The sequence below is a fragment of the Oncorhynchus kisutch genome, linkage group LG14 (assembly GCF_002021735.2).
Source record: "Oncorhynchus kisutch isolate 150728-3 linkage group LG14, Okis_V2, whole genome shotgun sequence".
NCBI lineage: Eukaryota > Metazoa > Chordata > Actinopteri > Salmoniformes > Salmonidae > Oncorhynchus > Oncorhynchus kisutch.
Window position 1 is genome coordinate 39,734,157 of NC_034187.2, and position 17,863 is coordinate 39,752,019.

The 17,863-nt window shown below is 42.2% G+C and overlaps 1 protein-coding gene across 1 annotated transcript in view; it reads right to left on the reverse strand.

Annotated features, from left to right (window-relative positions):
* LOC109903860 (SH3 and cysteine-rich domain-containing protein) overlaps window positions 1-17,863 on the reverse strand; it is an 86,549-nt gene that overhangs the window by 63,647 nt on the left and 5,039 nt on the right. Inside the window, exon 2 of the mRNA XM_020500858.2 lies at window positions 13,582-13,960. Coding sequence (XP_020356447.1) covers window positions 13,582-13,960 — 379 coding nt within the window. The remainder of the gene's footprint in view (window positions 1-13,581; window positions 13,961-17,863) is intronic.

The window sequence follows — 17,863 nt, forward strand, 5'->3', positions numbered from 1 at the left end:
GTACTGTCTAAGAGCACCGGCCTATAAAAAAGGTTAATGATGACACAATTATCATCATAAATTACTTTTTTGATGACTGAGCACACCTTCATATCCCCCATCCGTCCAAAACAACTTTAACCAGAGGGAAAAGATAGGTTCTTATCCTGCAGTCTGTCCTGTGTTGTTTGACTAAGCCTCATTAATAGACAACAACAGGAGTTGTTAGTGATACTGAGATGGAAACCAGAAGAATAGGATCCTTGTCAGATCACAATCAACAACAAGGCAACAAACAAACCAACAGCAACTGTAAACCAGAGGGGAACATGAGCCCTATAAACCTACACCTGTAGAGATTTTGTTCAAGCAAAGTCAGGTTATTGATAGTCTTGTACACTACAATAGACTTCATAGGCCTGGTGACAAGGTTAGGTTACTGCTAATGTCAAATGTCAAGGTTACAACAAAGTGAACTCATACTAGTATGACTTGGAAGGCATGGATTACTGTTTCTACTGCATTTACTGTGTACCCTCTATGACTGTTTTTAATAGGAACTATGACTGGCCTATATTGTGATCACTGCAATATCTATCTGGAGAGCTAAGAGTGCCTGATTGACAGCATAGCAAACCTGTGTAGCCACTTGGAGACAATGAAACAGTAATCATTCATGTCTCTTCCTGTTGAACACGGAATGAGGGAGAGCTTGGTTTGTTGTTTTTGAAAGTTTGTTGTTTTAAAAGTGTATTGAAAAGTTTCTTAGTAGCTAGCTATCTTTTGAGTTTGGATCCCGCAACCCGGTTGGCATTAGTTGCTGGGACTGCTACTCTCTGTCCAGCACATGAGGTTAGTGGCACCTTAATTGGGGAGAACGGGCTCCATTCGTTCCATTCCAGCCATTATTATGAGCCGACCTCCCCTCAGCAGCCTCCACTGCTGTCCAGTGATCTTGCCGACCAAGGCCGGATCTGAGGAGCTGTTTGGTGTAGCTGCTAGCTAGCTGTTAGCTAGCTGCCTATCAAGCTAGCAGGGTTTTCATGAGGGGTTGAACGCAGCCCACGACGCGGTTAGCCATTGTGGCTGGGACCACAGATCGTCCCGGGTTTGTGGCTATGTAGATCCCTGCTGTTTATTGTTTTCAATCTTCCCTGCGACCTGACCTGTCTGGAACTGCGAGGAGTAACAGCGCAACCTACTTTGCTACCATGACAAAGACCAAAGCCGGCAGGAGTACCATTGAGGACAGTGGTGTCTCTCTATCACAGGTGAAGGATGTTTTAAACAATCAAAAATAGTTCTACAAGCAGTTGTTACAACAACAAGAAAATAGCTTCAAGTGTTTTGTCCAAATACTGGTGGAGTCAACTAATAAAATAATGCACAACCTGACCAGAGAGGTCCAGGACCTGAAGAAATGTTTGCAGTTCTCCTAAGATGACAGCAATCTGTAAGTCATTGAGAGAGGACATCAGTTCTGTATGTGAATCCATGATAACAATGGCAGAGAAATCAGATTATCTCGAGGTACAATCAAGGCGACACAACATGGTTGTGGACGGAATTGCAGAATCTCCACACGAGACCTGGATGGAGTCTGAGGACAAAGTGAGGGAAATTATCTCAGAGAAACTGAAGATGGACCACAGGAAGATTGAGGTAGAGCGCACCCACAGAACTGGAAAACCCACCACCGGCCCAGGTGACAGGTCCAGGCCGATAAGTGGTCAAGTTCCTGAGGTTCAAGGACAAGGTAGCTATTCTGGAAAGAGCCAAGAACATGAGAGGAACATACATCTTCCTCAATGAGGACTATCCTAAAGCTGTGCACCAGAAGAGAACTATAACTAGTAACTTATCCCAGCCATGAAAGCTGCCATAGTGTGTGGGGTCATTGCTTGAATCCGCTATGACAGGCTCATTGCACACCCTCCCTCCCAAAAGACTGGAAGGGATGATAGATCCAAGCTTATGGGTTCGTAGCTTCAACCTGCAGCACACACACACCAACTGATTAATGGAATGTATATTTTGTTTTCTTGCTTTGTTTTCTCTTTTCCATGTTATTTCTTTCTATGATAAGCTACACAGGAAAGGGCTGAAAATAGCCCATATTAATATATGCAGCCTTAGAAATAAGGTTACATGTATAGCATTCATATAATAGCCATTTCTGAGACTCACTTAGATAATTCATTTGATGATACAGCAGTAGCAATACAAGAATATAACATCTATAGAAGATACAGACATGCTTATGGGGGAGGTGTTGCTGTATATATTCACAGCCATATCCCTGCAATGCTCAGAGAATATCTTAGTCAAGGGTGTTGTGGTTACAGGTTCACTTTGCACATCTAAAGCCTTTTCTTTTGGGATATTGCTTTAAGCCAACAAGTGCTTACAGTCAGTATCTAAATAATGTGTGTGAAATGCTTGATAGTGTGTATGTGATGTAAACAGAGAGGTTTACTTTCTTGGGGAACTGAATATAGGACTGGTTTTCATCAAGCTGTCTGCTCAAGAGGAAGCTTCTCAATGTAACCAGTGCGGGGCGGCAGGGTAGCCTAGTGGTTAGAGCGTTGGACTAGTGACCGGAAGGTTGCGAGTTCAAACCCCCGAGCTGACAAGATACAAATCTGTCGTTCTGCCCCTGAACAGGCAGTTAACCCACTGTTCCTAGGCCTTCATTGAAAATAAGAATTTGTTCTTAACTGACTTGCCTGGTTAAATAAAGGAAAAATAAATATAATCTGGTTAATCAACTACCAAGGTTTTTACAAACACTACAGGAACAAGATCATTCACATGTATCAATTGCAGTTTTACTAATACTGTAGAACTTTGTTCTAAAGCTGTATCCATACTCATTGGATGCAGTGGCCATATCCAGGAAAGCCAAAGTTCCAATAGCTTGGCCTAAAATAGTGCTGTGACTCTTATGTGGATGATGTTAAAGATATTTGCTGGTCTGATGTGATTAATAAGGAGCATCCAGGTGCTGCACTTGATTAATTTATGAAATTTCCTCTTCCAATTATTGATAAACATGCACCTGTTAAGAAACTGACTGTTAGAACTGTTCAGGCGCCATGGATTGATGAGGAGTTGAACAACTGTACGGTTGAAAGAGATGGGGCAAAAGGAGTGGCTAATAGGTCTAGCTGTACAAATAACTGAAAAATGATATGAGTAAACTCAACAAAAAGAAGAGGAAACTGTATTATGAAGCCAAGATCAATGATATAAAGAATGATGGAAAAAACATTGGAGTAGTTTAAATGAAATTATGGGCAGAAAGACAGCTAATGAAGCCAGTGAAACCCTTAACAAAGAGCTGCAGTCTGTTTTGGAATGGGTGGCCAGTAACAAAAAATGGTCCTGAACATCTGTAAAACTAAGAGCATTGTATTTGGAACAAATCATTCCCTAAATTAGACCTCAGCTCAATCAGGTAATGAATGGTGTCGCTGTTGAACAAGTTGATTATCTTGATTATTGTCCAGTCGTGTGGTCGAGTGCTGCAAGGAAAGACCTAGTTAAGTTGCAGCTGGCCCAGAACAAAGAAGCATGTCTTGCTCTTCATTGAAATCAGAGGGCTAATATAAATACTATGCATGCCAGTCTCTCTTGGCTAAGAGTTGAGGAGAGACTGACCGCATCATTTCTTCTTTTTATGAGAAACATTAATGTGTTGAAAATACCAATTTGTTTGCATATTCAACTTACCCACAGCTCTGACACACACACTTATCCCATCAGACATGACACCATGGGGTCTTTTCACAGTCCCCAAATCCAGAGAAATTGGAAGAAAGCGTACAGTATTATAGAGCCATTATTGCATGGAACTCTGTTCCATCTCATATTGCACAAATGAACAGCAAACCTGGTTTCAAAAGACAGATAAAAAGCGACACCTCACGGCACAACGCCTATCCCCTATTTAACCTAGATATTTTATGTGTATGTATTGATATGTTGTCTACGTGCGTCTTTTTTAAATTGATGTAGTTCTTTCCTTGAGCTGTTCTTGTCTATTAATGTTCTGTATTATGTAATGTTTCATGTGGACCCCAGCAAGAGTAGCTGCTGCTTTTGCAACAGCTAATGGGGATCCTTAAAAAATACCAAATAATACCAAAGGTCAAATTAAACCCTTGTCACACAGTTGTTGAATGGGGGTGCTTTCACTGACTCATTGTGATAACATGGAAGAATGATGAGAACCCCTCACGCTGAATGAGATGAGTGCAGCTATAGAATGAGCCATGGTGCCCAAGTGCCTAGACACTTCCATCTGACAAAAGCCATCCCCACTGCCCTTTCAGCTAGGTAATGACATACGGTGGTGAATGGTGGCTGGTGGGGTGAGTTGGCAAGAAGCTTCAGATTATAACAGGAGAAGTGATGGCACCATGGCAACCGCAGTAATAGTTTGGACATGTGACAGACCTGAACCCTTTATTGTCACTTTCTGAACTTTTTTAGCATTTTGTTGAGTTACAAAGTGGAATTGAAATAGATTTGAGCCCTAGGACCATGCCTCAGGACTTCCTGGCATGTGGACTCCTTGCTGTCCCCAGTCCACCTGGCCGTGCTGCTGCTCCAGTTTCAACTGTTTTGCCTGCGGCTATGGAACACTGACCTGTTCACCGGACATGCTACCTGTCCCAGACCCGCTGTTGTCAACTCTCTAGAGGCAGCAGGAGCGGTAGAGATACTCTTAATGATCGGCTATGAAAAGCAAACTGACATTTACTCCTGAGGTGCTGACCTGTTGCACCCTCGACAACTACTGTGATTATTATTATTTGACCATGCTGGTCATTTATGAACATTTGAACATCTTAGCCATGTTCTGTTATAATCTCCACCCGGCACAACCAGAAGAGGACTGGCCACCCCTCATAGCCTGGTTCCTCTCTAGGTCTCTTCCTAGATTTTGGCCTTTCTAGTGAGTTTTTCCTAGCCACTATGCATCTACACCTGCATTGCTTGCTGTTTGTGGTTTTAGCTGGGTTTCTGTACAGCACTTTGAGATATCAGCTGATGTAAGAAGGGCTATATAAATACATTTGATTTGATTTAATTGTACTTTCTTGTCATTGATCTACATACAAATAATATATCATGTCAAAGTGAAAAGAACATTCTATTAAAAATAATAATATATATATATTTTTTTTTAAATAGAATGTTCTTTTCACTTTGACATTATATGACATTATATAAAATAATATATAATAATATAATATAACAAAATAATTTTGAATGTCAAAGTGAAAAGAACATTCTATTTAAAAAATATATAATAATATATATATATATTTCTTTTAATAGAATGATCTTTTCACTTTGACATTATATATTATTTTGTATATATATATATACAGTACCAGTCAAAAGTTTGGACACACCTACTCATTCAAGGGGTTTTCTTCATTTACTATTTTCTACATTGTAGAATAATAGTGAAGACATCAAAACTATGAAATAACACATATGGAATCATGTAGTAACCAAATCTAAATATATTTGATATTTGATATTCTTCAAAGTAACCTCCCTTTGCCTTGATGACAGCTTTGCACACACCTGGCGTAGAACATTCTGGAGAAGCTTAGTAATGTCATTAACTCGAGCTCCGGGTTAGGACAGTGTTTTTGCACCAGGAACAGTGCCATTTCTTACCATGGAGCTGCCCAAAATCACGGCTGGCGAGAAGGACGAGGAAATCTGCCCACTTCTATGCTTCACAGGTTTCGGAGAACCCTTCAAGGACGGTGAGAGGCAGGATAACTTGAGCCCATAGCTCCCAACGCCTGGTGCAGGCCTCTGACAGATGGAGAAGCTCCGCTCGATCCAGAGCAAGGATGGAAGGTGGCCTACGTCGACTTGAATATTGTAGGGGAAGGAGTAGGCACAGCGTTCGCAGACACAGGTACCCCTAGCGACGAAGGAGTAAGAAGATCAGGCTCCAGGGCGGCGAAACTATTCATTGTTTGTATCCGCTCCGGGCCTCTCGTTGGGAGTGTAGACTACTTTGCGTGAGGACGCTGTCTTCGGATTCCACAGCTTGTGACATGCAACCATAGTTAATTGGCATGCTCCTCTTGCTGTGCTCCTTCGACTCCACTATCACATGGGGGAGGAGAGGCAGGAGATGTCTCCCCTGGCATTGAACGCCTGGCAACACCGGCCTGTTGGACAATGACAAATGGCAAGGCAGAGATGCAGCCAACAAACTTGAACTCTGTCCAGCTACCGGTGTAGCTAAAAAAGGTAAACATTCCACTCTGCGTTTCCCCCAGTTTCTTACGTAGACTGGCGACCTGCTTGATCAAGGAAGCCACTTCAATCGTCGGCAAGCAGACAATTGCTGCATGGGAACTTCGAGTGATCCAGCTTGTCCCAAAATAAAGCGTAGTAGATACAGCTCCTACAGCACTGGAACCGTTCATTTACTCCTCCAGACAAAGAGGGCTCCATTGCACAACACATCTAGGACTAATTTCTTTAGCTTGATGGCTAGCTAAGGTTAGCGGCAGGCTTCAACCTGCCTGTTAAGTGGGATTCCTGGACAAAAAAATAGCGTTTCTAACTGTTAAAAGCTAACCGCATCGCAGAATCTATGCAAAAACATATACAAATCCTATATGAAAACCTGCTTCAGTCTGCTTTACACAAGACACTGGAAGTGGAACCAAGAAGTGAATGTTTCTGAGTGGCTAAATTGTGACATAAATCTGCTTGAAAATCTATGGCAAGATTTGAAAATGACCTTCTAGCCATGATCCTCAACACCATGACAGAGCTTGAAGAATTTTGAAAATAATAATAGGCAAATATTGCACAATACAGGTGTGTCTCTTATGAGACATACCCAAGAAAACTCACACCTGTAATCGCTGCCAAAGGTGTTTCTACCATGTATTGAATCAGGGGGTGAATACTTATCTAATCAAGGTATATTAGTGTTTTATTTTTCATTAACCTTTAAAAACATTTTTCTTCCAATTTGATATTACAGAGTATTTTATGTAGATTGTTGACGAAAAAATGACAATTCAATCCATTTTAATCCCACTTTGTAACAATAAAATATGAAGAAATCCAAGGAAGGTGTAGACTTACAGTAGGTGGCCAATAACCCAATGACCACTCTGACAGAACTACAGTGTTCCTTGGCAGAGATGGGAGAACCTGCCAGAGAGTCCAGACGGAAGCCACTCTTGAGAAAAAAAGCACATGACAGCAGGCCTGGAGATTGCAAAAAGGCATGAGAAGGACTGAGCGCCAAAGGCAAAAGATGCTGTGTTCTGTTGAGACAAACATTTTTACTCTTTGGCCTGAATTCAAAGCGCTATGTCTGGGGAAAAAAAGGTAAGACTCATCACTTGTCTAACACTATCTCTACCGTGAAGCATGGTGGTGGAAGCATCATGCTATGGGGATGCTTTTCAGTGGCAGGGACTGGCAGACTGGTAAGGATAGAGGGAACAATGAATGGAGCCAAATACAGGCAAATCCTTGATGAGATCCGATACTGGAGCGAAGATTTATGTTCCAACGGGACAATGACCCCAAGCGTACAGCCAAAGCAATGCTGGAATAGCTTCAGAACAAGAATGTAAAAGTCCTTGAATGAACCAGCCAAAGCCCAGACTTGAAAATCTGTGGAAAGATTTGAAGATTGCTGTTCACCGCCACTGCCCATCTAACTTAACAGAGCTTGAGAAAGACCCCAAGGACGAATGGTAGAAAATCCCCAAATCCATATGTGCAAATCCATATGTGCACAACAGCCTACCCAAGACGACTCTAAGCTGTAATTGCTACCAAAGGTGCTTCTAGAAAGTATTGACTCAGGGGTGTGAAACTTATGTAAATTCTGTATTTCATTTTCAAAACATTTGCTAATTTTGTCATTATGGGAATTGTGTGTAGACTTGTGTTTAATCCATTTTGAAATCAGGCTGTAACACAACAAAATGTGACTCACCACCTGGATTTGGTTTTATGAAGCAAAATTTGAAATTGTGTTTCTTACATTGGATAAAATTAGACTCGGTGCTACAAAATGGTATATCATACACTGCATTTGAGGAACAATGGGAAACTAATTCTGATTTGAAAATTGATACATTTGCAAACTCACTTTTGAGAAAATGGCCTTTGAATGTTTTGTTATCTAGTGAAGAGCTCTAATTTGCCACCACCCATTCAGCATCATTCACCCCCTCTTAAGCTTTAGCCCCACCCGACTCGTTTCGCTCTGGCAACGTTTAGAGTGCACACTTGACGCTCTGGCCGATGATTTGTTTACCTCTGGATAACATGAAAACAGCCTAACCAGCTCTGCTGTCAACAATTTCATTACGCTTTTTTACAGATGTTTACTGACACCAACCATATTCAACGGTTGTTGTACACTTTAGCTTAAGACGTGTAGCTAGCCAGCGAGGTAAACAATGAACCTAGCTAGGTAAACAACGTGTAAGATCACACACGTCACATAACGTCGACGTTAGCTAACGAGCCAGCCATTTAACATTTAGCTAGTTAAACAACAATTAACATAGTGCCAATCATGTTGTTACTACCCTGCATGACTATGCTGGAGGCTAACCAACCAGGTTCAATGTTAGCTAGCTAACTGTAGGATCAAACTTGCAAAAACTTGCAAAGAAAACAGCTCTGGGATACAAATAATAACGTCATACACGTAACGTTAGCTAGCTAACAGTACACTTTAGCTTAAAATATGTAGCTATCTAGCTAGGTTAACAATGAACCTAGCTAGGTAAACAACGTGTAAGATCACACACGTCACGTAACGTCAACATTAGCTAACGAGCCAGCCTGCTAACATTAGCTTGTTAAACAACAATGAACATAGTGCCAAATCACGTCGTTACTACCCTGCATGAATCTGCGGGCCCTAACCAACCAGGTTCAATGTTAGCTAGCTAACATTAGGCTCTATCTAGCAAAGCAAATGGTTCTGGGATACGAATAATAACATCATACACGTAACATTAGCTAGGCAGCCAGCCAGCTAACGTTAGCTAGCTAGCTAACAGTACATTTTAGCGTGAAATGAAACCACTTACTGTCAAAATGAGAAAAGTGCAATATCTGAAAATATAGCTAGCTAGACTATCTTACCTGTCCCTATACATCATCATGCATGATGGACACGTCCCCCTGTCACAGATGTCATGCCATGGTTGCCCTTAGTTTGAAGATGTAATCCGGAGACAGGTGTTTTCTCCATCTCTTTAGCTATCAAACTCTAATTCCACTGATTTCGAAACTCGATCCTCCAGAAAGTGGAGAGCAACACTTAGGCAGCTCCACTACACAATACATTTTTTTTAAAGCAGCATTCGACAGGATTACCAGCACAGACAGACCAGCTCAAATAGACAGAAGTGTTTACAGATGGCATACAAGTTTGTTATTAAGGCACATGAAAGTTCACATGTTCCAGAAGGCAATTTTGCCAAAAAACACATTTTGATACAAAAAAACAAATTTTTATTTTTAAATGGCTCTCCTGTGAAGTTGTGACTTGCGACATACGCCTAGTTTCCTGAAATGGGTCACAAAAGTGTTCAACAAATCAAAATATATTTTAGATTTTAGATTCTTCAAAGTAGCCACCCTTTGCCTTGATGACAGCTTTGCACACGTTTGGCATTCTCTCAACCAGCTTCACCTGGAATGCTTTTCCAACAGTCTTGAAGGAGTTCCCACATATGCTGAGCACTTGTTGACTGTTTTTCCCTCACTCTGCAGTCCAACTGATCCTAAACCATCTCAACTGGGTTGAGGTCAGGTGATTGTGGAGGCCAGGTCATCTGATGGAGCACTCCATCACTCTCCTTCTTGGTCAAATAACCCTTACACAGCCTGAAGGTGTGTTGGGTCATTGTCCTGTTGAAAAACAAATTATAGTCCCACCAGCAAAGTACCCCCACACTATCACACCACCTCCTCCATGCTTCACAGTGGGAACTACACATGGGGAGATCATCCGTTCATATACTCTGTCTCACAAAGACAAGACGGTTGGAACCAAAAATCTCAAATTTGGACTCCAGGCCAAAGGACAGATTTCCACCGGTCTAATGTCCATTGCTTGTGTTTCTGGGCCCAAGCAAGTCTCTTCTCATTATTAGTGTCCTTTAGTAGCGGTTTCTTTGTAGAAATTAGACCATGGAGGTCTGATTCACGCAGTCTCCTCTGAACAGTTGATGTTGAGATGTGTGTTACTTGAACTCTGTGAAGCATTTATTTGGGCAGCAATTTCTGAGGCTGGTAACTCTAATGAACTTATCCTCTGCAACAGAGGTAACTCTAAGTCTTCATTTCCTGTGGCGGTCCTCATTACAGCCAGATCATAGCGCTTGATGGTTTTTGCGACTGCACTTGAAGAAACTTTCAAAGTTCTTGAAATTTTCCAGATTGACGACATAATTTTTTAAAAGTAATGATGGACTGTTGTTTCTCTTTTCTTATTTGAGCTGTTCTTGCCATAATATGGACTTGGTTTTTACCAAATAGGGCTATCTTCTGTATACCACCCCTACCTGAACTGATTGGCTCAAACGCATTAAGAAGGAAAGAAATTCCACAAATCAACTTTTAACAAGGCACGCCTGTTAAATGAAATGCATTCCAGGTGACTACCTCATTTAGCTGGTTGAGAGAATGCCAAGAGTGTGCAAAGCTGTCATCAAGGCAAAGGGTGGCTACTTTGAAGCATATCAAATATAAAATATATTTAGATTTGTTGAACACTTTATTGAATTCTATAAAACAAGACTTGTGACTGTCGAAGTTGTATAGAGCCTCACAATCATCACACACGACATAACACTGCTATCATCCTCTTTTACCACTTCACCAAATCTTTTCCAAATATTACTTTTATAGCTCTCCTTTCTCTTTATTTTCAACTCTCCTGCAGCTTTTGCAGCTTTTGTTTTATTGAATTATTAAACTTCGATAATGTCCTTTTTGCATCCGTGGATTGACGTTAACTTTTTCTGCTTATGCAGTAATACCAGATAGCCTAAAGTAATGAAAGAAAAACCTCAATGTAGCCTATGTAAATTGCACAATAATTATACTTTTTAAAAATATGGTTTTAAGGTATTGTTTCTCTTTATTCAACCCGTCTGCCACCCTCCCGCCCTTTAGCCCCACAATATTTATTGACCCTAAACCTGTCTGCCCAGCGACTGCAGGTTATGAGGCAACCCACAAATAATTGGCCTCCATACATGCCTTATAAGCTGTATAAAGTATATTTGTCCAATACTCATAAACACACGCATACACACATAGCTTACAGCTAGAAAATTATTCATATCGAGGCATTCAGTAAAAGCTGGACGATTATTTATCACCTCTTTTCAACTGTAAATTACTTTCCACCCTTTGTCACCCCCCTATAACTCTCCTATTCACTCCCCAGTAACAAGGTAGACGTTTATTTAATAGGTAATTTGCAGCAAGGCCCTTTAATCAATAACAGAGTAATGTGCGGTGCTCAATCAGAGGCAACTAATCTGCTGTGGAGTTCCCATCACGTTCAATAAGAGAGACTTTTATGGCCAAGGCCTACATCCGCAGAACGCAAGGAGCCTTCGAGTCAATTAAATGGCTTTTTGAAAAGCCGACTGAAGCTTATTTCCACCAAAATTTGAGGGAGCAACGCACAAGACATCTTTCAAGTGCTTGGTTCCAGTCAGAAAAATAATATCACCTTTAGAGAGAGAGAGAGAGAGATAGGTGGAGTGAGAGGGCTAGATAGTATAGCATGGACTTTTCTGAAATATTTTATGCGACAAAAGCAAAAAGTGCAAACAGGGTGTTGTTGACTCCTGGCAGAGAATTCTCAACAGGCTTACTTCCAACTATCTACAGTCTAGATAGGATTTAGAGATGCATTGATCGCTGAGGAATGTTCATCAGGCCCCTTAATTGATGCATAGCATCAACAGTGAGGAGGTGACTCCAGGATGCTGGCCTTCTAGGCAGAGTTCCTCTGTCCAGTGTCTGTGTTCTTTTGCCCATCTTAATCTTTTATTTTTATTGGCCCGTCTGAGAGATGGCTTTTTCTTTGCAACTCTGCCTAGAAGGCCAGCATCCCGGAGTCGCCTCTCCACTGTTGATGTTGAGACTGGTATTTTGCAGGTATTATTTAATGAAGCTTCCAGTTGAGGACTTGTGAGACGTCTGTTTCTCAAACTAGAAACTCTAATGTACTTGTCCTCTTGCTCAGTTGTGCACCAGGGCCTCCCACTCTTCTTTCTATTCTGGTTAGAGTCCGGTTTGCGCTGTTCTGTGAAGGGAGTAGTACACCGCGTTGTACGAGATCTTCAGTTTCATGGCAATTTATCGCATGGAATAGCCTTCATTTCTCAGAACAAGAATAGACTGACGAGTTTCAGAAGAAAGTCTTTGTTTCTGGCCATTTTGAGCCTGTAATCGAACCCACAAATGCTGATGCTCCAGATAATCAACTAGTCTAAAGAAGGCCGGTTTTAGTACTGTTTTAATCAGTACAACAGTTTCAGCTATGCTAACATAATTGCAAAAGGGTTTTCTAATGATCAATAAGCCTTAAAAATGATCAACTTGGATTAGTTAACACAACATGCCATTGGAACACAGGAGTGATGGTTGCTGATAATGGGCCTCTGTACGCCTATGTAGATATTCTATTACAATCTTCTGTTTCCAGCTACAATAGTCATTTACAACATTAACAATGTCTACACTGTATTTCTGATCAATTTTATGTTATTTTAATGGACAAAAAATTTGCTTTTCTTTCAAAAACAAGGACATTTATAAATGACCCAAAAATGTTGAACGGCAGTGTACGTAATAACAAAGCACTTTTTACATAATAATAAAGCACTATTGTTCCTCAAACTCAGAGAGGAAACAAATGGTCCATTCTCCTGGTACTCCCATCTCCCCGACACATCAAACAACACCAAAAGCACGTGGTCCCTACCTACCGTCTGTTTTGTTTTATTGGTTGTCAAACACTGGCTTAGCAGATGGTCTGAAGCGACCCTCATTACTACCTTGTTACATAAGCTCCCGGTGGTCCCTGCCTGCATGGTGCCTAACAAGGGGGGGCAAGGAAGGTGGAGCATCTGTTTGGGGACCGCCATATGGAACTGTGCTGCCTGTCAGACACTGAGAGAGACCGACTGACCTCTTTCACTAAGCACCCAGTTCATACTGCAGCTCCTGGACAACTCTGACACATTTCCGCTGTCGGGCTGTTCCTACGGGAATGAAGCTAGTGGTTAAGTATGACTCTATGACACTTGTGACCGCCTGACACATTTTGATGGATAGAACTACATCTCACGAGAAAGGGGTGGTTTCATTACACTGCTTTCTCTTAATCATTGAAATACCATATGCAGTAATTACAGAGGAACATTTCAAAACATCAACGAGAGTCACTGGATAAGTGACACCTTCCAGATCATCTGAATTTAGTTTTTTTCTGCAATACAATGCGGTGCAAATGTTTATTTGGGTTGGAAGGGTGACCATTACCTACGATCATGTGGTTGCAGACGTCGCAGAAGGTGGGCTTCTTAAAGATGTGCTCCATGAAGCCGTGTCCGGTGGGGTCGATGGCGAGGGGGTGGCGCCCCGGGGAGTAGACCAAGGAAGGGGGGGCACATGGGATGGCCGGGGGCGCATTAGAGATCACCAGGTTGGAGGTTGAGCGAGGGGGGGCATGGTGGACAGGGTGGACGGGATTGGCCACCGTAACCCCGATGATGCTCATTTGGCCTGTGATGCTGCTGTTGTCCGAGAGCAGCTCTGTCGACAGCTTGGCGTCACTGTTGTTGCGCTGGAAGAAATTGTCTGCGCTCTTGCTGCGCATTCTCTTGGTTTTGAAGGAAAAGGAGCGCTTCAGCTTCTGCATCTGGAGAGAGAGAGAGAGAGAGAGAGAGAGAAGCTTGAGAAGAAATTGACTATAGTCCCATCATAATATATTAAAGCATGTTTATTACATACTGTACAGTATGTATCAAATTCAGTCATTCTTGCTCATTACTGTAGTATGTATGGGCATGTATGGGTATCTTTGCTCCTGAAATTTCCATCACTATACGCATTACATCTGTACAAGGTTCCGTAAAGTCCTGTTCTGCACTATTACTCCATATGACTTCTCATTGGGCTGTTCCAAGAAAACTCACATTTAGTCCTGCCTCAACTGAAAGAGACAACCATTCATACATTTTCATTTATTTGTAGCTTTCTGATGCTCAATATTGCCCACTTACATTGCCAGGGCAACCTGATTTTGTTGTTGTTGTGAAAACTCTGTATACAGTAGGTCCGGTCCCCCATCTCGAAAGGAAATGCAATTTCCTGGGTTAGGCTATGCATCATGGAGGTAGCTTATCATTTCTACCATGCTGGGCGGCAATTCCGTGCCACAACCTGAATCAATTTCATTACTGCTTCTCTTTTTTAAACTATAATTTCTAGAGCAACCCTGGAGACAGGAAACAGCTCCTCTACAACCTCTAGAAAATGTATTTCCTCATCTTGAAGGACTTATCGTTTACTATGCTCCCACTTGGGTAGTGACAAAGTCTCAACCGAATGATTCTCCAACAAACGATAATTTCATTGCTTCCGTATCTGTCCAGTCAGTGCCTGCAGCGTCACATTGTAAATAATAATTTGTTCTTAACTGACTTGCCTATTTCAATAAAGGTTCAATCAAATGTAAAAAATAAACATTGAAGAACACTTCTTTATAAATGATGGTGAATGACGGTCATAGAATGGTCTCATAAAAACATGATGTTCAATTACACAGGACAGGGCTGGCTCTGTAATGGGGACCCAACACCAGGGTGAATTGAGTGCCTATTTTCTGCTTGCTATTTAGGTGCATTTGTCCCTGCTGTTCAATCGAGTACAGGCTTAACTGAACGAACAACAAAAACAGAATGCAATATGACATTTTATTAAATAGTTTGGGGAATGACCTCGTTTCCGATGATGTGATGGCAGGTAGCCCTATGCAGGGCTGCTGGCATCGAAGCCCCCCGCCCGCTGGGGTAAAGGAGTTCCAGTGACGGGCCCTAAGATTATTATAGCTGCTGGTGGTGGGGAAGTGGATGGTTGTTGAAAATTGTTGCCAAAAAACAGCAAGTGAGAGAACATGGGTAAGTTGACATACAGTATAAATACATCCCAATAATTACACCCATTGGTTGAGAAAGAGGAAGGTGATAATTGCAAGGTTAAACAGCAGGTGTGAGGAATGTGCATTATTGTGCTGTGTTATAGGCTATAAGGTAAGTAGGTGAATGACATTCTGCACATGGCTAATAGGAAAGAGGAGAAGAAAGAAGACGCTCTTTTGACGATGATACATTTGTATTCATTCCCAATATGCCCGTGGAATAGGAAACAAAAGTGAATTATGTTATGCTTCAGACCAGCCTTCATGATTGAACTTTCGTAAATGACATATGATCTGCTTTTATTAGATTGGCCTCAACAATGATTTCTAGGTTACATGATTGGAAAGTGTTGAGGTTAACACCCATAAGCCTATACAGTCAGAGGATCATTAATGTTTGGTTAAGTTGAAATCACCTGGGGTGATCAATGATTGTATAACAGTTCAAATCAACTGAGTGGAGTTGTGGCAGCAAGTGTATGATCAGGACCTATTGATTACTCAGGTCAATCTGGAAACAATCAATCCAGCCCTCTACCACCTACACATCACGGTACTCTGGGAATTCACTGAAGCTTTGATGTAGCCTAGCCTTCACTCTAGGAGATTAGGAAAGAAAATACCTATCAATAATGTTCAGAAACACACAGCGTTCTCACTGAGAAACGCTACCTTTTCTGTTTGTTTACCTTCTTAGCAATGAGATGGAAATGAAACTACGGTCGAGATAAAAAATGTTGGCATACATTGTGGCATCTTGAAAGTCAAATTGTAACGTTATCTCTCTTTCCATTTCGATTCAAGTCTAATTGAATTAAACAGGTAAGGTAAGACATGAGCTGAAAACTTATCTAAGGAATACCTGTTCTCCATTTCAATAGGGCCTGGCTGAAAAGTAGAATTATAAAAGCAATGTCTAACATTGTCTAGCTACAGGAGCATTATCATAGAATTTTGCACTTTTTTCTCTATCTAAGACCAGAGAGCGACATAATACACTAGACATCAGTACTTTATGAGCATACAGTGCATGTGTGTTACCCAAGAAAAGCACATTTTTTGTCCATTAAAATAACATAAAATTGATCTGAAATACAGTGGAGACATTGTTAATGTTGTAAATGACTACTGTAGTTGGAAACGGCTGATTTTATATGGAATATATACATAAGCGTACAGAGGCCCATTATCAGAAACCAGCATCCCGGAGTCGCCTCTTCACTGTTGACGTTGAGACTGGTGTTTTGCGGGTACTATTTAATGAAGCTGCTGGTGGAGAACTTGTGAGGTGTCCGTTTCTCAAACTAGACACTCTAATGTACTTGTCCTCTTGCTCAGTTGTGCACCGGGGCATCCCACTCCTCTTTCTATTCTGGTTAGATCCAGTTTCGTCTCACACGGAATAGCCTTCATTTCTCAGAACAAGAATAGACTGACGAGTTTCAGAAGAAAGTTCTTTGTTTCGATCCATTTTGAGCCTGTAATCGAACCCACACATGCTGATGCTTCAGATACTGAACTAGTCTAAAGAAGGCCAGTTTTATTGCTTCTTTAATCAGATCAACAGTTTTCAGTTGTGCTAACATAATTGCAAAAGGGTTTTCTAATGATCAATTAGCCTTTTAAAATGATAAACTTGGATTAGTTATCACAACATGCCATTGGAACACAGGAGTGATGGTTGCTGATAATGGGCCTCTGTACGCATATGTAGATATTCCATAAAAAATGTCCCGTTTCCAGCTACAATAGTCATTTTGTCACACCCTGACCTTAGTGTTCTTTGTTTTCCTTGTTATTTTGTGACAGAATCACCCACTAACCAAGGACCAAGCGGCGTGGTAACAGGCAGCAGCAGGAGAGGCAGCAGCAGCAGCAGCAGCAGGAGAGGCAGCACTATGTAGAGACATGGACTTGGGAGGAGATCCTAGACGGGAAAGGACCCTGGGCACAGCCAGGAGAATATCGACGCCCCAAAGAAGACATGGAGGCAGCGAAGGCGGAGAGGCGCTGGTATGAGGAGGCGGGACGGCGGTGCGGATGGAAGCCCGAGAGTCAGACCCAAAGATTTATTGGGGGGGACACACAGGGAGTGTGGCGAAGCCAGGTAGGAGACCTGTGCCAACTTCCTGTGCCAACTTCCTGTGCTTACCGTTGGGTGAGAGAGACCGGGCAGGCACCGTGTTATGCTGTGGAGCGCACAGTGTCCCCAGTGCGGGTGCATAGCCCGGTGCAGTACATACCAGCTCCTCGTATCGGCCGGGCTAGAGTGGACATCGAGCCAGGTGCCATGAAGCCGGCTTTGTGCATCTGGTCTCCAGTGCGTCTCCTTGGGCCGGCGTACATGGCACCAGCCTTATGCATGGTGTCCCCGGTTCGCCTGCACAGCCCAGTGCGGGCTATTCCACCTCGCAAACACTGGCAGTGCGACTGGGAGCATTCCACCAGGTAAGGTTGGGCAGGCTCGGTGCTCAAGAGCTCCAGTGTGCCTGCACGGTCCGGTCTATCCAGTGCCACCTCCACGCACCAGCTCTCCGGTGGCAGCCCCCCGCACCAGGCTGTCTCTCCGTCTCAGCCCTACAGGTGCTCCAGAGTCTCCTGCCTGTCCAGCGCTGCTAGAGT